Source organism: Hyaena hyaena, unplaced genomic scaffold (genome assembly GCF_003009895.1).
Source record: "Hyaena hyaena isolate Hyena2069 unplaced genomic scaffold, ASM300989v1 scaffold_19, whole genome shotgun sequence".
Lineage (NCBI taxonomy): Eukaryota > Metazoa > Chordata > Mammalia > Carnivora > Hyaenidae > Hyaena > Hyaena hyaena.
In genome coordinates, this window is record NW_024080651.1 from 3630905 (window position 1) to 3653356 (window position 22452).

At 43.4% G+C, this 22452-nt stretch overlaps 1 protein-coding gene across 2 annotated transcripts in view; it reads left to right on the plus strand.

Annotated features, from left to right (window-relative positions):
• KREMEN1 (kringle containing transmembrane protein 1) overlaps positions 1 to 22452 on the plus strand; it is a 68593-nt gene that overhangs the window by 41993 nt on the left and 4148 nt on the right. Inside the window, exons 4-8 of one of the 2 annotated variants that reach the window (XM_039225677.1) lie at positions 1680 to 1804; positions 7702 to 7855; positions 18137 to 18469; positions 19551 to 19712; positions 20777 to 20861. In XM_039225677.1, coding sequence (XP_039081608.1) covers positions 1680 to 1804; positions 7702 to 7855; positions 18137 to 18469; positions 19551 to 19712; positions 20777 to 20861 — 859 coding nt within the window. The remainder of the gene's footprint in view (positions 1 to 1679; positions 1805 to 7701; positions 7856 to 18136; positions 18470 to 19550; positions 19713 to 20776; positions 20862 to 22452) is intronic. The other variant, XM_039225684.1, reaches the window with a different exon arrangement.

Consider the following 22452-nt stretch of genomic DNA (forward strand, 5'->3'; position numbering starts at 1 on the left):
CCCCTGTTTTCTAGCCTTAAGCATAAAGAAAAAACACTTTCTAGGAGTCTGTTTGGCTCACTTTGGAATTGGGTAACATATCTAGGTCTTAATTGACCTAGAGATACTTCTAGGACCTAGGTGTTAACTGACCTAGAGGAACTTCTAGGACCAGGCCTCACTCATATCTTATTATATCTTCAATTATATAGACTGGGATGAGCCAAACAGTGAAAATAGGGAAAGGGCTCCATCTGATAGTGAAATGATTCATAAGTTAATAACACAGATGGAAAACTAAGACCCAGAGAGGGGCGCCTGGGTGGCTTAGTCGGTTAAGCGTCCAACTTTTGCTTGGGTCATGATCTCGCGGTTTGTAGGTTCGAGCCCCGCATCGGGCTCTGTGCTGACTGCCAGCTCAGAGCCTGGAGCCTGTTTCAGAGTCTGTGACTCCCTCTCTCTCTGACCCTCCCCTGCTCACGCTGTCTCTCTCTCTCTCTCTCTCTCTCTCTCTCTCCTAGAAATAAATAAAAAAATATTAAAAAAAAAAAAAGAAGAAATGGCATCCCATCAACTTTGTCACAGTCTGTTGGTCAAAAGCAAGTCATTAATATAACTCACACTCAAGAAGAGGGGATTCCCCAAAGGCACAAACACCAGGAGATGGGGGTCATTGAGTGCCGTCTTTGAAAGCTGTCTACCACAGTTGGTACATATATTCAGGTTTCTTTATTCTCAGATACAGCTTTTTCTATTAGACAAAACCATCCTATTGTATGATTGTATGTTCATTGTGGTAAGCCGAATAATGGCCTCCCAAAATGTCTGTCCTATAATCCCAGGAATCTTTTAATATGTTACCTTACATGGCATAAAAGATTCTGCAGATGTACTTAAGTTAAGGATTTTTAGACAGGGAGATTATCCAGGTAAGCCCAATGTCATCACAGAGGTCCCTATAACAGAGAGGCAGAAGATCAGAGTCAGAGAAGGTGATGTGAAGCTGGAAGCAGAGGGAGGGAAGGAGGTATGATGGAGGCAGAGGCTGGAATGGTGTGGCCACAAGCCAAGGAATAGGGGCAGCTTCTAGGAGATGGAAAAGGCAAGGAACAGATACCCCCTGGGCCTCCAAAAGGAACAAGTCCCTTCTGACCCCTTGATTTCAGTCCCATAAGATCCATTTAGTACTTCTGACCTCCTAAACCGTAAGAGAATGAATGTATGCTATGTTAAGCCAATAGGTTTATAGTGATTTGTCCTAGCAGCTATAGGAAACTAATAGACTCACTGAAGCCACTTGGGGAAACCCACTTACAGACCTCTCTAAAGAACAAGGGGAGAAACAAGGCATAGGATGAAGGGCTTCCAAGGGCTTTTCCTGCCCTCCAGTGACTCTGAAACATAATTTACCTATTGCAACTTCTCTATTTTGAGGAAATTGCTCCTAGTTCTCTTCAATACTCAATAGGTTAGTTAAAGGTGGACCTGGGCCCCATACGCTCTTCAAAAGAAAACAGAAACATGGCATTTACCAGAGGATGCTAAGACTTCTATTTTTAAAGTTTGTTGCTTATTATTTATTTGTACCTTAGGAGTAGAAATATTAGTGGGGATGAAAGTACCTGGCACAAATCGCTCTTCCTTCTTTGTGTTTTGCAGCCAGATGTTGTGAAATTCTTTTGCTTTTCTTTTTTCTCCAGTGCCTGGAAACCTTGGCTGCTACAAGGATCATGGAAACCCACCTCCTCTAACTGGCGCCAGTAAAACGTCTAACAAACTTACCATACAAACCTGCATCAGTTTTTGTCGGAGCCAGAGGTTCAAGGTAACGGCTCTATGGCTGTATATCTATAGAAAAGCATGAAGATATAAATGCATTCTGCTGAGATAACTTAAAATATATATACTTTTTTTAAACCTATCAAACCATGTAACTATTTTTCTGCCAAGTTGGGGCTGGAGGAAGAATGGGGCTTGGTATTCAGGAGAGTGAGGCAGCATTCTTGAATAAAGACGGGGAAAGAAAAAAGGAAAATCCCCACATTTGCATCCCTATTTGACCTCTGACAGAATTATGTATTCCTTGTGCCCTTGAATGTTATGAGCAGAGACATCTCTGGCTCCACAGGGGTTCTGGGAATAGGCCAAGGTAATGGTCACTTCCTTGCTATGTTAGGGGCCCTTGCCGGGACAAAATATTTTCTTTTCTTTTTGTCCTTTCCTCTATCTGAAATTCATTCCTTGGCTATTAAGGTTCAATAATGTTATTGCTTGCTATATCTTCTGAAATTCATTCCTTGGCTATTAAGGTTCAATAATGTTATTGCTTGCTATATCTTTCCTTCCTTCTCTCCTTTTTCCTTCCTTTCTTTTCTCCTTTGTTAATAATTCTGTGAAAAAGCCATTAATCAGGTTCAAGTAAGAAGAGTAGCCTGGTAAGGTCAGGGCCTTTGTGAGGCAGGTGGCTTAGAAAGGCAATTGGCCTAACATGACGGAATGGTTGGTTGCTTGCAAAGGGATTGAACATACAAGTTAACATATTGAAGGTAATGGGAGCCAGATTCCTCACTATTGGCAAAGGGAGCCAGGGAAAACCGAAATGAAGCCTAGAGTGTCAGATGGGGATTGAAGTTATTAGTATATTGTATGGTTTTGATATATAGGGAGATAGATGTGGAAATAAATATAAACGTGCTAGTAGGTCTGTGTGTGTATGTATATACACATACACTTCTTATCTCTGTCCACTGAAAGGACCTGGGAACAGTGACACACTGATAGCACAGAGCACACTTAGTCCTCAGACCTTGGTTTCTAGATATTGTCCTCCATTACATCAAAACTAGGACTCCTTGGGGTGCCTGGGTGGCTCAGTCACTTGAGCATCTGACTCTTGATTTTGGCTTAGGTTCATGTTCTGACAATCCCAGGGTCATCAGATCGATCCCCACATCAGGCTCCATGCTGAGCATGGAACTTGCTTAAGATTCTCTCTTGCTCTCTCTCTCTCTCTCTCCCCCTCTGTCCCTCTCCCCAGCTCACATGTGCTCTCTCTGTCTAAACAACAACCAAAAAAGAAACCCCAAACAAACAAACAGAAAGAACTAGGGCTCCTTGGAGAAAATTGCAAATTCTAGAGCTGGTCCTGAGAAAGTGTAAGACGAGCCTGAAGCATGTTGTACAAGAAAGTAAGGAGGGGCACCGGGGGGCTTAGTCAGTTAAGCATCTGACTTCAGCTCAGATCATGATCTCACAGTTTGTGAGTTCAAGCCCCATGTCGGGCTCTGTGCTGACAGCTCAGAGCCTGGAGCCTGCTTTGGATTGTGTGTCTCCTTCTGTCTCTGCCCCTCCTGCTTACATTCTGTCTGTCTGTCTCTCTCTCTCTCTCAAAAATAAATAAACATTAAAAAAAATTAAAAATAATGTATTTTTTTTAATTTGTCAAGCTGATCTTAAAATTTACATGGAAAGGCAGAGTATCTAGAATAACTAAATAATTTTGGAAAAGGGCAACTTTGAAGGACTAATCCTCTCTGATCTCAAGACTTTCTATAAAGCTATAGTAATGAAGAGAGTAGTATTGGCATGAGAATAGTCATATAGATCAGGAGTTAGCAAACAGTGGTATGTGGACCAATTCTACTACCCACCTACGTTTGTAAATAAAGTTTAATGAAACATAGCCACACCCATTGTCTATGCCTGTTTTCATGCTACAACAGCAAAGTTAAGTAGTTGAACAGAAACTGTATGGCCCACAAAGCCAGAAACATTTACTATCTGACTTTTTGTGAAAGAAAAAGGTTTTCAACTCCTGCTATGGGTATCAATGAAACCAAAAAGAGTCCAGAAGTAGACCGGTACTTACATGAATAGTTGATTTTCAACAGAGATGAGGGATGGTCTTTCAACAAATAGTTCTGGAGGGGTGTCTGAGTGGCTCAATCAGTTAAGCTCCTGATTCTTGATTTTGGCTCAGATCATGACCTCACCATTGTGAGGGGCTCGTGTCAGGCTCCACATTGGGCATAGAGACTACTTAAGATTCTCTCTCTCCTTCTCTCTCTGCCCCTCCCCAACTTGCATGCATCTTCTCTCTCTCTCTCAAAAAAATATATAGTTCTGGAGAAAAACAGGAGCTCTTCATGAAGGAAAATAAACCTCTATATTCAGATCATACCAAAGACCAAAACTAACTTTAAATTATACTATTAAAAAAAAAAAACTATGGTACTAGCATAAGGATGGATATATAGACCAATGGAATCAAATTTAGAGTCCAGAAATAAGCCCATACATTTATTTATGGTCAGTTGATTTTTGACAAGGGTGCCAAGATTATTCGGTGGGGAGAGAATAGTTTTTTCAACAAATAGTGTTGGGACAATTGGATAGCCCATGAAAAAGAATTTGGACCCCTACCTCACTCTATATATAAAAATTAACTATATATAAAAAATTAACTAAAAATGAATCAAAGACCTAAATGTAATTAGGTTTATCTATTAGAAGGAACTCTTAAGGGTGTCTAGGTGGCTTAGTCAGTGGAGCGTCCAACTTGATTTTGGCTCAGGTCTTGATCCCAGGGTCATGGGATCAGGCCTCGTGTCAGTCTCTGCACTGGGCGTGGAGCCTGTTTGGAATTTTTCTTTCTCCTTCTGCCCCTCTTCCCTGCTCATGTTCTCTCTCTCTCTAATTAAAAAATAAATTAAAAAAAAAGAATAATAGAAGGAACTCTTAGAAGGAAACTTAAGTATAAATATTCATGATTTTAGTATTAGGCAATGGTCTTTTAGTTACAATAGCAAAAGCACAGGCAACCAAAGAAAAAGTAAATTGTACTTCATCAAAATTTATAATTTTTGTGTCAGGAACACTATTGACACTATTTTAAAAATGAAAAAACAACTCATAGAATGGGAGAAAATATTTGTGAATCATTTATCTGAATAAGGATTTAATCTCCAGAATATGTAAAGATCTCTTATAACTTGACAATAAAAGGACAACACAATTAAAAAATGGGCAAATAATTCGAATAGACATTTCTCTACAGAAGACATACAAATGGCCAATAAGCACATGAAAATGTGCTCATATAATTAGTCTTTAGGGAAATGAAAATCAAAAGCATAATGAAATAATATATTACACAAGAAATAACCTTGAATGGCTGTAGTTAAAAAAATGCTTTTAAGAACAAAAACAAGCATTGGTGAGGATGTGGAGAAATTGGAACCCTCCTACATTGCTGGTGGAAATGTAAAATAGTGCAGCTGCTATGGAAAACAGTTTGGCAGTTTCTCAAAAAGTTAAACATAACTGTATAATCTAGCAATTCCATCCCTAGACGTATACTCAAGAAAATTGAAAACATATGTTCACACACAACCTTGTACATGAGTGTTCATAGCAGGACTATTATGAACTCAGTGTCCATTAACTGATGAACAGATAAATAAACTGTGGTATATCCATACTGTGGAATACTACTCAGCAACAAAAAGAAGATATAGTAAGACATACTGATACATACAACAATATGGATGAATTGCTAAAACATGCTAATTGAAAGAAGTTAAACACAAAAGACTACATGCTCAACTCAAGATGGATCTTAGGTCTAACTAAAATGTAAAACTATAGGGGCGCCCGGGTGGCTTAGTCGGTTAAGCGTCCGACTTTCGCTTGGGTCATGATCTCGCGGTTCGTGGGTTCGAGCCCCGTGTCGGGCTCTGTGCTGACTGCCAGCTCAGAGCCTGGAGCCTGTTTCAGAGTCTGTGATTCCCTCTCTCTCTGACCCTCCCCTGCTCACGCTGTCTCTCTCTCTCTCTCTCCTAGAAATAAATAAAAACATTAAAAAAAAAAATAAAAAATAAAAAAAAAAAATAAAATAAAATGTAAAACTATAAAATTTAGAGGAAAAGAGGGGAGAAAATCTTCATGACCAGGGTTTACCTGGGTTTAGGCAGAAACTTCTTAGGTATGATAGAGAAAGCATGATCCATAAAAGAAAAAAATGGGTAAATTTCACCTTGGACTTTACCAAAATTAAAAACTTTTGCTCTGTGAAAGACGTTTTTAAAAGTATGAAAAGATAACCCGTAGCCTGGAAGACAATATTTGCAAATCATATATACAGGAAAGGACTTATATGCAAAATACATATAAAACTCATAGTAAAAAAAAACCCTGTTTTTAAAAGTGGGCAAAAGACTTGAATAGATACTTCACCAAAGAGGATATAGAAATGGCAAATAAGCACATGAAAAGACATTCAGTGTCATTAACCACTAGGGTAACGTGAATATAACCCACAGTGAGATACCACTACATATCTATTAGAATGGCTAAAATAAAATATACTGACAATAACATGTGTTGACAAGGATATGGGGCAACTAGGACTCATACATTGTTGTTGAAAATGTAAAGTGATACAGCCTCTTTGGAAAACAGTTTGGTAGTTTCTTATAAACATACACTTACCATATAACCCAGCATCCCTATTCCTAGATATTTACTCTGGAGAAATGAAAGTTTATGCTCACTAAATCTATACACAAATGTTTATAGCAACTCAATCCATAATCATGAAAAACTAGAAACAACCAATGGATTAACAAACAGCAGAATATCTATGCAATGGACTACTTACTACTCAGCCAGAAAAAGGAATGAACTATTATACATGCATCACTTTGCATGAATCTCAAAGACATTGTGCTGAGTGGAAAGCCAGTCTCAAAAGGTTACATACTATATGATTCCATGTATATGTCTTAGTGCATTCTGGATGTGGTAGCAAACTTACCATAGACTGGATAAATAAATGTTTATTTCTCATAGTTCTGGAGGCTAGAAGTATAAGATCAAGGTTGTTGGCAGATTTAGTATTTGGTGAGATCTTGTCTCCCGGTTCATAGAAGGCCATCTTCTTGCTGTGTGCTCACATGGCAGAAGGCCCTAGGGAGCTCTGTGGGGTCTCTTTCATAAGAGCACTAATCCCATTCATGAGTGTCTCTGCCCTCATGACCCAATCATCTACCAAAGGCTCTATCTCCAAATACTATCACAGTGGGAGTTAGGGTTTCAACATATGACTTTTGGAGGAACATAAACTTCAGTCTTAGCATGCAATATTCTTGAAAAAGCAAAACCATAGCAACAACGAACTCATAGGTGGCTGCCAAGGTCTGTTTATAGGAGGGAGAATTATAAAGCTGTAGGTTCAGAATAGGAGGGCAAATATTGGGGCAAAGTGCCTCTTCTGTATCCTGATTGTTGTGACTGCACAGATCTCTACATGTGCTAAAATTTATAGCACTATATACCATATAAATAGTTTTAGCATATGGTAATAAATAAAATGAAAAGTTTTAATGGGGCCTGTAATGACTTTGCAGTGAGGACTAGCCATAAAGTGCCTACCACTTGGCACATAGAAAACATTCAGTAAAATGTTTAGCTGCCATTATTAATGTTTTGAGTTTGCGGGATCCTCCCCCCCCACACACTTGCCTTAAAACTCACTGAAGTACCATAGAGATGCAAGCATTAAAAGGGATGCTCACCAAAGGGGAAGCATAGTTATATACAGTGTGTAATGAGTGCTGAGGGAATGGAGTGAGGGAGGAGCCAGAGGGTGAGGCTGGGGGCTCCTTCAGGCCACCTGACACCCCAGACTGACACTTACTGAGTGCTATTTCTCTGCCGTGGCAGTTTGCTGGGATGGAGTCAGGCTATGCTTGCTTCTGTGGAAACAATCCTGATTACTGGAAGTACGGGGAGGCAGCCAGCACCGAGTGCAACAGCGTCTGCTTCGGGGATCACACCCAGCCCTGTGGTGGTGATGGCAGGATCATCCTCTTTGATAGTGAGTATGCCCTGTGCCCATCACTGCCCAAAAGATGCAGAAACCTTTGTGCCAGAGGAGCGACCTGCCCAGCCTCCCTCCCTTCCATCCATTCATTCATCCGTTCGTTCATTCACACAGAGATACTTATGAAGCACCTATGGCAGGCCAGGCCCTGACCAGACCCTGGGGATACAACACTGACCAGGAAGACTCAGCCCCTGCCTTCTGGAAGGGAGGACAGACATTTAACAAGTAATTAATTACAGTTGTGCCATGGGCTCTGAAGAGACGAGGCCTATTGTGGGATACTTCGGCAACCTAGAAAGGATGACCTTTGCAACTTAACGTAGACACCAGTAAAGCTGTTCAGTATCAGCCTTAAGGTCCTCTTATTTTAATTATTTAATTTCCAAGCCCTTTAATGTTTTCCTTGGCATTTGGGATTGTATTTTGATGCAGAAGAGAGCATATGCTTCAAGTTGTCTTTCCAGGCCTGATACTAAGCGTGCCCTGACCGGTCTCCTCTCTGACCCATCACACCTGTGAGATGCAGGCTAGGTGCAGGGTGTACTTTGGATCAGGTATGGATCCGAGGCCTTGACCTCTCCTGCACCTTGTTCTAACCACTGGACTACCTGGTCCCTCATCACAGCCCCCCACATCTGCTCAGTGGTAGTGAGACTTTGTGAGCGTAAGAGTACCAATGTAGCTCCAGATTCTACATGGTAGAAGGCAGACTGTGACAAGTGAGGCAGGCAAAAGGAAAGGCTTAAGGTCACTAAATTACACTGTTGAGTCTGTAGTGTCTTTGTTAGGTGTACGGCTGGATTAGGTACACTCCTGCCACCCCAGCTGGCGGGGCGACTGAGCTTCAAGCAGAAATGTCCTGGGGTGCATTCGTTTCCCAGGGCTGCCATAGCAACTGCTCACAGCTCAGGGGCATTAAAACAACAGAAATGTATTCGCTTGTAATTTGGGAGGACAGAAGTTCAAAAGTAAGGTTTTCTCAGGGTCAGGATGCAGGGAAGAATCCTTTGCCTCTTCTAAGCTTCTGGTCACTGTCGGTAGTCCTTGGTTTGTAGCTGCATCGCTGTAATCTCTGCATCCTCTTCACGTGGCAGTTTTCCCTCTGTCTGTCTGTGCCTCTCTGTCTCTCTGTATCTTCTCATAAGGATGCTGATTGTTGAAGGTAGGGCCCACTCTCTTCTAGTTTGGCCTCATTTAACTTGATTACGTATGTAAAGACCCTTTTTCCAAATGAGGTCACATTCACAGTTACCAAGAATGGTAGGACACAATCCAGCTACTACATATGGTGACTGTAAAGCCACCTCAAGTTTATAACCGAGCCTTTCACAGGTTAGAGCTTAGATATTGTCAGAATTGGGCAGAGGACAAGGGGAAGGTTGGTTGGCAAGCAGAACTCATGTGGTCAACCATTGGTCTTTTTGGTTGAGTGTACCTGCCAGAGGCTGCCAGTGTCTCCCTATACCCCCCTTTATGTCAAGACAAATATTCAGTTTATGGGGCACCTGGGGGGCTCAGTCAGTTGAGCGTCTGACTTCGGCCCAGGTCATGATCTCACAGTTTATGAATTCAAGCCCCACATTGGGCTCACTGCTATCAGCACAGAACCCCTTTCAGATCCTCTGCTCCTCCCCCACTCATGCTCATTCACTCTCTCTCTCTCTCAAAAGTAAATAAACATTAAAAAAAAAAAAAAAGACAAATACGCAGTTTAGTACCCCAGTTAAAGCTAAAGACTGAAATTTGGCTAATGTTTAAGAATGGTTGGCAAATAATCTGTCCTGCACATCTATTTAGGTTTTCACTATTACAGTCCATTATTTTAAAATCCTCTGTCTTGATGCCCTAGCCCAGGAGAGTATGTTTACTGAGCTTACAAATTGCCTGGTCTACTTTTTTTTTTTTAACATTTATTTATTTTTGAGAGGCAGAAAGAGACAAAGCAGAGAGAGTGGGTAGGAGAAGAGAGGGGGACACAGAATCTGAAACAGGCTCCAGGCTCAGAGCTATCAGCACAGAGCCCGACACGGGGCTCAAACACATGAACTGTGAGATCATGACCTGAGCCAAAGATGGACGCTTAACTGACTGAGCCACCCAGGCACCCCTGCCTGATCTACTCTTAAGTGAAAAAAGGAAAGGAAGGAAAGAAACACTGAGTACCTAGAGTATGTATTAAGGATTTATATAAATTATTAACTTATATAAATTAGGTCCTTCTGGGGCGCCTGGGTGGCTTAGTCGGTTAAGCATCCGACTTTCGCTTGGGTCATGATCTCGCGGTTCGTGGGTTCGAGCCCCGCGTCGGGCTCTGTGCTGACTGCCAGCTCAGAGCCTGGAGCCTATTTCAGAGTCTGTGTCTCCCTCTCTCTCTGACCCTACCCTGCTCACGCTGTCTCTCTCTCCTAGAAATAAATAAAAATATTTTTAAAAAATAATAATAAATAAATAAATTAGGTCCTCTGGCAGCCGTCTGAGAAAGGCATTATTATCATCACTCCCATTTTACAGAAGAGACTCCTAGGACATGGAGAGGATAAATAACCTCCCAGGACCCACACCACCAGCAGCCCTGGGGTTAGACAGTACACAGAAAGAAAGCAGGGCATGTGGGTTTGCTACCTGTTTTTCTATTTTAAACAGAATATGGTGTTAATCTTTTTTTTTTTTTTTTACTGGAGAAGAGATGTTGGTGAGCATATGGAGAAATTGGAACCCTCACTCCTTGCTGGTGGAAATATGAAACGGTACAGCTGCCGTGGGAACCAGTCTGGCAGCTCCTCCAACATGAAGCAGAATCACCTTATGACCCCACAATCCCACTCCCACGTATATACCGAAGGGAGTTGCAAACATACATTCACACAAAAACTACTACCTAAATGCTCACGGCACCATATTCACAATAGCCCCAAGGTGGCACCAACCCAAATGTCCATCAGTGGAAGCGTGACTCAATAAAACACGCTCTACCCATATAATGGAATATTATTCAGCCACAAACAGGAATGAATTACTGATACGTGCTACAATGTGGAACCTTGAAAACACTGTGCTACATGAAAGAAACCAGACATGTTGGGCCACGTATTCTACAATTCCATTTATAGGCAAATCTATACAGACAGAAAACAGATTAATGGTCACCAAGGGCTGAGGAGAGGGGAGGGGTGGGAAGTGACTGCTTAGTGAATATAGGTTTTCTTGTTGGGGATGATGAAAATGTTCTGGAATTAGATCATATCCATGGCTATACAACACTGTGAATATGATGCCACTGAATTGTATGCTTTACAATTGTTAAGTGGTGGATTTCATATCAATTAAAAAATAGAATATGATAATATTTCATTCATTTAGCACATTTTTATTGAATATCTGCTGTGTGGCAGATAAAATTATGTTTTCTTTAGTACTGTGCCTGTACTGGAGGTTCAGGAAATAATGTGGCTTAAAGTCAGTCAGGAACCAAGTATCGTCTTTGGTCCTGGAAATACATCCAGGAGATAGAGCTAGGCCTCACACAAAGGTCCAGTGAGATAGTTAATTATAATGAAAATAACTGCTATCTATTGAGCACTCGCTGTGTGCCAGCCTTAATGCCAGGTGCTTTTGTTTATTTTATGTTATTTAATCCTCACAACATCCCTGCTGAAAAGGAAACTGTGGATCAAAAGATAAAATAATTTGTCCAAGTGAAAAAGAGCCAAATTCCGAATTCAAACCCAAGTTTGCAACAATTTTTATTTTTCTCTTTGCAGCAACTAGAATCCCTTTTACTAACAATAATAAAATAGGTCATGATAACAGATCCAGTTTAATGCTTTAAAAGCATGTGGATAGAGTATGCTTGGTGGCTCTGATTATTATCAGAGTGGGCCCTTCCACAGCCATCCAGAAGCTGCCCTCTCTGTCTTCCATTGCTTCAGGGACTGACAGGGTTGGCCTTCCAAGAAGCTGCCTGCTCCAGTCTCCAGGGGCCCTGATGTGTGTTGACCGGCAGGGGCCCCGACAGTAGCCAGCTCCAATAGCTCCCACTCCTCAGCTCTGCAAAGAAAGGTACAAAATGCAGCCCTGTAGAAATAATCTCTGAAGTTTCCTTGCTAGAGGGGAAAATTGTCTACATAGCTCAAGTATTGCCTCATAGAAGTCTTTACCATCTGTGGGATAAAGCTGAGCATTTTGGAGATGGTGACTACAGACTGTCCCATAATTTGGGAGGACAAAGATGTCTCTTCAAAGAGATAAGAGAAAAGGACCAGGTGATGGTTTCTCAGCATATCAGGCTCTGCTACCAGTGTGGCTGGAACCCAGGTCTCAGTCAGAGTGTCAGTGAATACCTCCTGTTCTCTGCTCCGGGCTCCTCAGCTCTCGCGGCTCTTAGGCTGCATTCACACTTCAGGATAGAGACCATAGAGGCAGCTGTCTGCTCCGTCGTCATTGCTACATCAAGTAATTTGTCATAGACTATATGGCTGATCTAGCAAACTCTCATGCGCTCCGGGAGGTTGCTGAAGTAGGCCATATACTGTATGTAAACGCAGCTCTAACGGAAGCTTCAGGGCATCTGCTGCCCCCAGAACTCAATTTATTGAATTAACAGAGCCAAATAAAAGATCAGAAAGGCTGGAGTGCCTGGGTGGCTCAGTTGGTTAAGCTCCTGACTCTTGATTTTGGCTCAGATCATGATCTCGTGGTTCATGAGATCTGCCAGCACAGAGCCGGCTTGGGATTCTCTCTCTCTGTCTCTCTCTGTTTCTCTCTCTCTCTCTCTGTCTCTCTCTCTCTCTCTCTCTGCCTCTCCACAGCTTGGGCCTCTCTCTGTCTCTCAAAATAAATAAATTAAAAACATTAAAACATTAAACATTAAACAATGTTTAAAACATTAAAAAAGAAAAAAGAAAATAAAAAGATCAGAGAGGCAGGAGTCAATAGTAGGTTACAGAGACTGCCAGGCTGGCCTCTTGGGCGCCTCTCAGCTTCTAGACACTGAAAAGAGAGGGGAGTCATGTGGAATGGCTCCTACTCTGTAACATTAGTTGAGCACCTATAGTTTTATAGGGCACTTTGCTGTATTTACTTTCCATGCATTCCCTCCCTTAATTATAATACTGTTGAAGAAGCAGATATTATTATCCTTATTTGCCTGAGGAGAAAACTGAGGGTCATCAAAGTTCAGTAGCTTGCCCGAGGTCCCATAGATGGAGATCTTCCCCTCATGGAACTTATATTTCAGTGGAAAGAGAAGAGATTAATGGTGAAGAATATAGAGGGCCTAAGGTCCAGTAAAATCTGACCAGTAGGATTGCATTAATAACAATAGTATTTCATAGACTCCAAGATGCTATCGGTTGTGAGATGTAACATCATTTTACTTATCACCGAGGAGGAAAAATACTTCCAATTAAACAGTGACATGCCTCGATTGACAGATACTTTCCACTATTAAAGATTAAAATGTTCTCCCTCGAACTGATGAAATACAATAACACTCTTCTGCTTTTCTGGGTGCCAGTCCAGTGGAATCTGTTGCATGGCTGGGACCCATTTGGTTAAGGCTTGTTTCCTGAGACGTGTCCAGTATCATTCGTGTCTAGAAGCTGAGTACTTGGCTGCATCGGGGGGAGGCTGGCTGTTTCCAGCCGATGCCCGAAGTCTATTCCTGAAGAAACTGACTTAGCTAATGCAAGGCAGGCTGGAGGTGCTAAGTCAAAGAGAAAGCAGGAAGACACTGGCTTCCTGCCACTGGAGGTTTTGCCCGGGGCTATTCCAGGGCCTCCACGCCTAGGTTGTGTGTGTCAGGCTAATCTCCCCTTCAAAAATAAGAGTTGACTATATTCCTCAGTTTCAAGTTTCCTGTTGAATTATCACTGAATTTTAGTAATCTATCATAGGTGTCATGTGTTTGCTCCCAAAACTGCTGAACTGAATCTGCTGTTTGCATGGCACACATCTGGAAATCAAAAGTACTAAGTTTAAGTTCTGCCTTTTGGTGTTGAAATATCAGTTCAAACTGAACACTTTATTCTTTACAAACAATAATAATAGTATAGCTAACACTGAGCTTACACTATGTGCCAGATCCTGTACTAAAGACTTTACATAGATCAACTCCTTTTAATTCTTATAAAGCCCACAAGGGAGAAACTGTTATTATTTTCATTGTATGGATAAGGAAACTGAGGTATCTAGTTTCTTGTGCAAATTCACAGTTAGGATGTGGGCAAGTCAGGATGATTACCCAGGAAATCTTTTTCTACAGCTTCCCTTTTTAAAAATTGTGGGTTTATGAGGTATAATTTAGATACAGTGAAAATCACCCTTCTAGTTGTACAGTTTGGTAAGATTTGACAAATAAATACACAGTCAAGATACAGAACATTTTCATCACCTCAAAAAGATCTCTTGTCCCCTTTGTGGTCAATCTTCTTTCTGCCCCCAGCCCATAGCAACCACAGATCTGTAGTCCATCTGTATAGCTCTGTCTTTTGAAGAATGCCATATAAATGAAATCATATAGTATTTAACCATTTATGTCTGTCTTCTTAGTGTACTGCTTTTGAGATTCACCCATGATTGTTTCTCTAGCTCCTTTTTATTGCTAAGAAGAATGCCTTTGTACAAAAATATCACAATTTGTTCATCCATTTACCCATTGATAAACATTGGTCTGTCTATGATAACTATGCTGTGAAGCTGCTCTTAAGCAATACGCATAGGTGTTTGTGTGAGCATGTGCTTTCATTTCTCTCAGGTAAATACCCACGAGTAGGATTTCGGGGTCATACACTAAGTGTGTATTTAGCATTCAACACTACCAGCTGTTTTCCAAAGTGGCTATACCATTATGCATTCTGACAAACAATATGTGAGACTTCCAGTTGCTCCCCACCCTCCCCTGCCCTTCGTATAGTCTTTTTTTTTTTTTTTTTTTTAGAGAGCCATTCTAGCAGGTACACAATGGTAACTCATTACTTTTTTTAAATTTTTTTTAATGTTTATTTATTTTTGAGAGAGAGAGCATGAGCAGAGGAGGGGCAGAGAGAGAGGGAGACACAGAATCTGAAGCAGGCTCCAGGCTCTGAGCTATGAGCACAGAGCCCGATGCAGAGCTCGAACTCAAACCCTGAGATCATGACCTGAGCCGAGGTTGGATGCTTAACCAACCAAGCCACCCAGGTGCTTTGCATTTCCATGATTACCAGTGATGCTGAACATCTTTTCATTTTCTTATTTGCCATCCAATATATTCTTTTGGCCAAAAGAAGTGCCTTTAGCATTTTCTCTAATGCAGGTCTGCTGTCAGTGGCTTCTCTCAACTTTTGTTTGAGAAAGCCTTATTTCACCTTCATTTTAGAAAAATGTTTTTGCTGGATATTGAATTCTATGCTGAGAGGTGTTTTTTTTTTTCTTTCCATATCTCAAAATGCTCCCTTGCCTTGTTGTTTACACAGTTTCTAGTGATGTTGGCTCTTTGGTCCCCATATGTAAGCTTTTCCCTTCTCTGCCTGCTTTCACGATGTTATGTTTGTTTTTGGTTTTCAGCATTTGACTATGACGTGTCTAGATGTGTTTTTTTGTCTGTTTGTTTTGTTTGTTTTTAATTTTTGTTTTTAAATTGATTTGCTTGTTATTTGCTGAGATTCTTAGATCACCTCTCATTGACTTTGGAGCCTTCTTAGCCATTATCTCTTCAAATATTTCTTCTGCCCATTTCTTTTTCTTCTCTTTCTAGAACTCCAGTTGTTAGATCATTTGATATTATTCCATAGCTACTGGATGCTCCGTTCTGTCTTTAGTTATTTTCCCCACTTCTTTTTCTTCCTGTGTGTTTCATTTTGGATAATTTTTATTGACCTATCTTCAAATTTATTGATTCTTTCCTTAGCTGTGTATACTCTGCTTATAAGCCCATCAAAGGAATTCTTCATCTCTGATGTGTTTTATTTATAGCATTTACATGTGATTCTTTTTTTAGTTACCATATGGAATTTCCAATCTGTCTAGGCATGTTGTCCATCTTTTCCACTAGATCTTTATTGTATTAATCATGTGGCCCCTGTCTGATAATTCTAACATCTGCACCATTATGGAATCTGATCCTATAGATTGTTTTATCACCTGGCCATGAGCATGAGTCTTTTTTTTTTGCTTCTTTCTTTCCTTGCTTGCTTGTCTCATATGTGTGCTGTTGTATTTTATTGAATGCCATACCACTATGTATAGAAGAACAGTAGAGACTGAGTATTGAGAATTTATACCTGGAAATGGGCAGGCCTGTTTCATGTGGGGGTTGAGCCATTATATCAGCAGTTGAGCTGGGTTTGGGTATTATTGTTTCTGTCTTCACCCTGAGTGCACCTCAGTCTTCAGATTCTTCCAGCAACAGGCTGCTGTTATCTTGGGCCTAGTGTGGAGCCTGGGATACCAGTGGGGGCTGTTTTTTGGCTTTTGGTATGTTTTTTTTTCAGTGTTTCTGTTCCTTCCTCACCTTTGAGTAGTTCCTACATGCCTTTGCTACAGAAGGGATCTTTCTCTGCACTCTTTCCCCTCCCTCGGTGGCAGACTGCTGTTGCTTATGACTTGGTGCTATGCTCGTGGTGAGCTGAGGGGGTTCCTGCCCTCCTGCCTCATCCTCAGTCTTAGGACATTACTGGGCCTCAGGCGGGGCCTTTTCAGCATTCGCACACACACCCTCTCTTGCCAGCAGTCACACACTGCCTTGTTTGAATGCCCTCCCTCAAGGGCAGCAGACCTCTGCTTCGCATTCGTGCAGGATCCGCGGGCTCAAGGAGACCAGGGGCTCACGGAGATCAGGGGCCTGTGGCTTTGCCTCTGCCTTTCCCTCAGAAGCAGTGGGTCTTTGCCCGGTTACTTTGACAGGAAGGAGAGCGTTTCCTGCTCCCTCCACCCAGGCAGACAGGTTTTGTTTCTGCCCCTCCAGCGGCCCCGGGAGCAGGAGAGTTTGCAGCAGCTTGATGCTTTTGCCTCTTTTGAGAGGACAGTCTAGGAAGCTGACAGTGTTTCACACCTGTCCCCAACAGCAGCAGTCACTCCTGTCCTAGTGCCGCCAAGGGGGTCTCTGGTCTCCTTCCTGACCCCTGTCATTCTTGTGGGCACTGGATGAAGGTCTGCTCAGAGCAGCTTGCAAGTGAGTTCAGACTTCCCCTGTGTGTGGGGCCCCTGCTCATTCTAGACTGAGAGGCTAGCCCACCCTCAACCTTTTAGCTCCTCTCTTCTTACTTGCTTTTTTTTTTTTTTTTTTTTTTTGGTGGTCACCTCTTCCTCTTATGCCCTGTTAAAGATGAAGCCCTTTGTGTGCCCCGACTCTCCTTGGAAGGGCTCCTGACTTTAGAGTTAAATTTTCTTGGTGGTCTCGACACTTCAGCTTTCTGATGGGTCAAGGAAGAGTTTTGAGCTTTTTCTTGTTGTCCAGATGGGAGCAGCATTCCCTTACTGCTTTCTACACACTGAAGGGAAGTGGGACTCCCCCAGAGCCTGCTTTTTAAATCCCAGTCCTATGCTCCGTGTCAGGGTCTTTCAGTTCTAAGATCTCGTTTATACTTCACTGATTAAGATACAGTGAAGTGGTTGTATCCCCTTCCTGAGAACTTGCCAGTCAAAAAGGGGAGTCCAGAGAAACCCAAATGTGCTTAGTATGGAGTGATCAGAACCAAGTGTTTCCCCTGTGCAGAAAGTCACTTCTTGGGCCACGGTTTCCTGTTTGATAAATGTGTGTGGACCCTCATGTGAGCATTGCACCCCTAAGGTATCGGGGATGCCCAAGCAGCTGTAAAGCCCCTCTCTTTTTACAGCTTTACCTCATCAAGTGCCTGCCCTGCCGAAGAGGCTCCAGCATACTCATGTACTTGATCTCATCTGTCCTCACACATTCGTGTGACCCAGGAACAGGTGGTGGTCTCTCCAGCCTCCAAGCAAGAGAGGCAAGAGTTCTAGAAGTGAAGTGCAGCCCCCGGGATCACATCACCCAGCTGGTCCCGAACCTAGACTCTCTGACTCCAGCCCTGCCCCCACGCAGGCTGAGCCTCTGGGCTCACTGTGCTGTGTGCTAATTCTGAACTCTCCTGGGCAAAGAAAAAAACCCTCTACGTCATTTGATCAGGGTTTAAGTGATTCATTCTGTGATTTGATCCTGAAACCTAAGATGACCTGGTTTTGTAGAAAAAAACAATATCCTGAACTGGATCACATTAGGTAGGAACAGTTTTGTGGGTAACTTCGGCTGAGGGCCGGTGTCCTTGTCTCCCACAGCTCTCGTCGGTGCCTGTGGCGGGAACTACTCCGCCACGACTGCAGTGGTCTACTCCCCTGACTTTCCCGATACCTACGCCACGGGGAGGGTCTGCTACTGGACCATCCGGGTTCCGGGAGCCTCCCACATCCACTTCAACTTCACCTTGTTCGACATCAGGGATTCCGCAGACATGGTGGAGCTGCTGGACGGCTACACCCACCGCGTCCTGGTCCGTTTCAACGGGAGGAACCGCCCACCTCTGTCCTTTAACATCTCTCTGGATTTTGTCATTCTGTATTTCTTCTCTGATCGCATCAATCAAGCCCAGGGATTTGCTGTCTTATACCAAGGTAACCCTCTGGGCCTCCCCGGGGCCTCTCCAGGCTGTGCCTCGGGCTCCACCTGCACAGTGCGGTGACCTGCGGGCCTTGGGCCAGTCTTTCTGGGGCTACGAGTCAGGAGCTAACTGATTCAACTTGCAGCTTTTCCCGCCTCCCATTTCAAAACGTGTGTACATTTCATGATACAGAAAAGAGGCAACACCTGTCAATTTTGCCACTTGAGTTGTTCTGATGACGTTTTTCATGGCAGGGTTGAAAGAACTGAAAGAAAGAGCTGAGACTGATAGCATTAGAAGGCTTTAGAAAAGTCATTTGGTCCACCCTCCTGCCTTTCAGTATCCCAGCCAATCCCCAAAGACTACTTTCCCATCTTTCTTCAAACCCTCCTGAGGGACACCTGTCTGGCTTAGTCAGAAGAGCATGCAACTCTTTATCTGAGTCATGAGTTCAAGCCCTGTGTTGAGTGTAGAGATTACTAAAAAAAAGTAAATAAATAAATATACTTTTAAAAAGAAAACAAACAACAAAAAAAAACCCAATATAACTTTTAAAAAAACCTTCCTCAGGTGGAGCCCCATTTTCTGACCGTCTGATGTGTACACGTGTGTGCCGGGCACATCTCTTTGCCAGCACACAAGAAACAGGAGTGTGTGAGACCTGGTCGTTGTCCTGGATGGTGAGGGCGTCAGGAACAGATCAGTCAGTGTGTGCTACAGGAGCTCAGCGGGAGGGGGCCTTCCCTCAGGTGGGACAGTCTTGAAACAGGTAGGATTTGGGTGAATAGACAAGAAAGAAGGAGGCATTCCAGGAAGAGGGTGCCATTGCCGCAAAGGCGCAAGGAAAACAAGAAAGCATGCTTGGGTGTCCTCAAAGAGACCAAACGGTTAGAAGTTGACAGCTCCTTTCTTCTGTGAGTTTCTGGGCCAGAGCTCAACAGGTTCTGCTTTGGGGCCAGTGGGGTCAGTGGAGAGAATTACAGGCAGAGGTGAATTAGAAAACTCTGCCTTGTCCTCACAGCCAGTGCTTCGTCCTCTGAACGTCTCCGTTGTCTCTGTCAGCATCCCCTCACTTAATTCCTTTGATCTTCCAGCCGTCAAGGAAGAGCCACCGCAGGAGAGGCCCACTGCCAACCAGACACTGGCTGAGGTGATCACAGAGCAAGCCAACCTCAGCGTCAGCGCAGCCCGGTCCTCCAAAGTCCTCTACGTCATCACCACCAGCCCTAGCCACCCGCCCCAGACTGTCCCAGGTAGCAGTTCCCAGATACCACCGAAGGGGATGGAAGCCACGGGGCTTGAGGGCAGTGCTCTTGGCAGTTAGAGAAAGGACACTCTTCGGAGGCAGGTTGTGGGTACTGGCTCTGTGACTGTCCTGGCCTTTGAGGGACATTTTCTCATTAGCTGGTTCCTTGGTCCTTAGGAGGAGAAAGTGCTCCCCTCCAAAGACCTGGCATGAGTGCCTTTGTACGTTGTGGTTAATTAGCTAACCCAGCATTTTCTCACTTTGAGACTATCTTTCTAGAGCTCCCAGGTGTAGCTCCCTAAATTCACTGGCATTTACAAGAGCTTCATTCATTCATTCAAAAGATATGTAAGCGCTTCAGTGGTGCCCGGTGCTGTTGTAGTCACTGGCTCATGCAGTGAGCCAGACAACACCCCAGCCCTCCCGGGGCTTGTACATGCGAAGAGAAAGACAAGAAGCAAAATAACAGGTCAGATAGTGACAAGAGCTAGGAAGGAAAGTTATGCAGGAGAGAGATGGGCATACTTCCACATTCTCTTCTGCCAGGGAAGGTGGAGCCTTTATGAGCTGGAAGACATGCCGAGCACCTACCATTGGCAGTTATCCAGCCTCGGGACTCTCCCCTGCAGGACCCACCGTAAGAAGGTCAGGGAGGAGAGTCCGCCCAGTGCCTGCTCTGCCAGCAGGGTTTCACAGGTCACACATCTCGTTTCTCAAATAAGGACACTGAGGCCCAAAGAGTTTATGTAACTCATCTGTGCTGGCACAGTGATTCCAGTGGTAAAGACACAGTGTACACCACTCCTTTCAGCTCCCAAGTTGAATGCACTCTGGTCCACACTGCCTGCTTGTCTCCAAGAGGGAGCCCTAGAGCAAGGTGAGGTGCTCAGAAGGCCTGGGGCTCCTTGCCAGCCCAGCTCTCAGCTGTGTTTGGTGGCTGTCCCCACCTGCAGAGGACTTCTCAGCCACACCTGCATCTCAGAGCTGCCAGTGTTCCTTCGGGGCTTCCCGCAGACCTCCTTCTGAAAACTGAGCTCAAACAGCTCCTATAAACCCTGTCTTTTGCACCTGCAGGATGGACAGTATATGGCCTGGCGACCCTTCTCATCCTTACAGTCACAGCCATTGTAGCAAAGATACTTCTGCATGTCACATTCAAGTGAGTATGATAGACAGTTGCCTGGTTCCGGGAAGGGAAGGCTCTGAACTCCTTTTCTGCTGCGCTTCATTTGTCTGGGCGCGATTGTAATATCAGAACATGATTCCAAAGCCCTTAGTCCTAAGGCAACATAAGGCAGTACACATTCCTCATTCTCTGTAGAGTGAAATGTACAACTGGACAAATCTCACTGAAGTTTGAGGGATTGTGTTTGCTCCTGGTTCAAGAGATATGATTTCAAGGAGGATTGAAACAGTCTGGGCATAAAAAGCAACAATTTCCAATTTTTGGCTTGTGCTGGCCCCTTAAAGAAATCTTCCCATAAGAGCAAAGCTTTCTAAAACACTATCACACATATTTCCTAATGCCTTTTAGAAGTTGGGAAACATTCTTAGGAAGAGAATCCTAATATTTTATTATCTATTGCTTAATAATTATTTAAAAACAATTACTTAAGAGATCCTTCTGTTCTGACCAGTAAGGGAAAAAAAATTTCCCTCCCTTACTTTGCTACTTGGGTTTGACAGTTCTGCCTTCCAGGAAAGGAGGCCATTATTCATGCTACTGATGTTTGTGTGCTGACAGGGAAGAGCTCTGATTGTCCTAGGCTCTGTCTTTCCTGTAGCTCCCAATCCAGGCTTGCTCCTTTATTCCCCACCAGTTTTATTGAGCTGTAATTGATATACAGGCTCTGTTTCCAGGCCTTTCCTGAACAGCAGTGTCTTATAAAAGCCACCTTTGTCCTGACCTTCTCACTTGCCCTCTGCCACAGGACTTTTGATACGTTAACTGCCGGCTCCTCTGTTGCTTTGTGAAGCTGCCCTTGTAGGCTCCGTACCTTGCACTTTAGATTTTTCAGTGGAAACAATGTCTTGTTTACTGAGTTCACTCTCATATATAATATGAGATATAATATAATTTGTATATAATTTATATATAACATATATATATATATTTTAAGTCACAATTCACACGTTGTGGGAAAGCCTCTCAGGTGCAGCAAGCAGGAGATCAGGAGGCTTTCTGTAGGGCCCAGCACCCTACCTCACACCAAGACCCTAAAGCACATGGCTGACTCCCTTGTGACATTGGAGGCCTTCTGCAGCTTCCCTGGCAAGCAGCCCCGGGGGCGGACACGGGGGACAAGGGCACGTGTTGGCAGCAAGGCAGGACCTGCTTCAAACAGAGAGATTTTGGCTTTATCTTGTTTTAACTGGGTGGGCTTCCAGGTAAATCTCATTAAAGAAGACTTCTTCCATCAAAGAGAGAGAGAGAGAGAGAAAGAAAGAGAGAGAGAGAGAGAAAGAATTTGAAAACTCATAATGGGTCAGGCCAACCCCTTCCAGCTTCGAATAGCTCTTCCAGTTAGAACGTTCTTTGTTCTAGGAGCTGGAATCTGTCCCACTGCGTTTCCATCCCACGGGACACATTTCCTTCACACAATAGCCCTTCAGGCCTCCAACAGGCATGTGTTAGGTCTCTCCGGAGGCCTCGCCTCACTGAGTGTCCCATTTCATAGGTCCAGGTGTCTCAGGAGACAGTAAGCTGTTTTGGATGCTTGCTTGTGCTCTACTTAAAATATTAAGTTGTT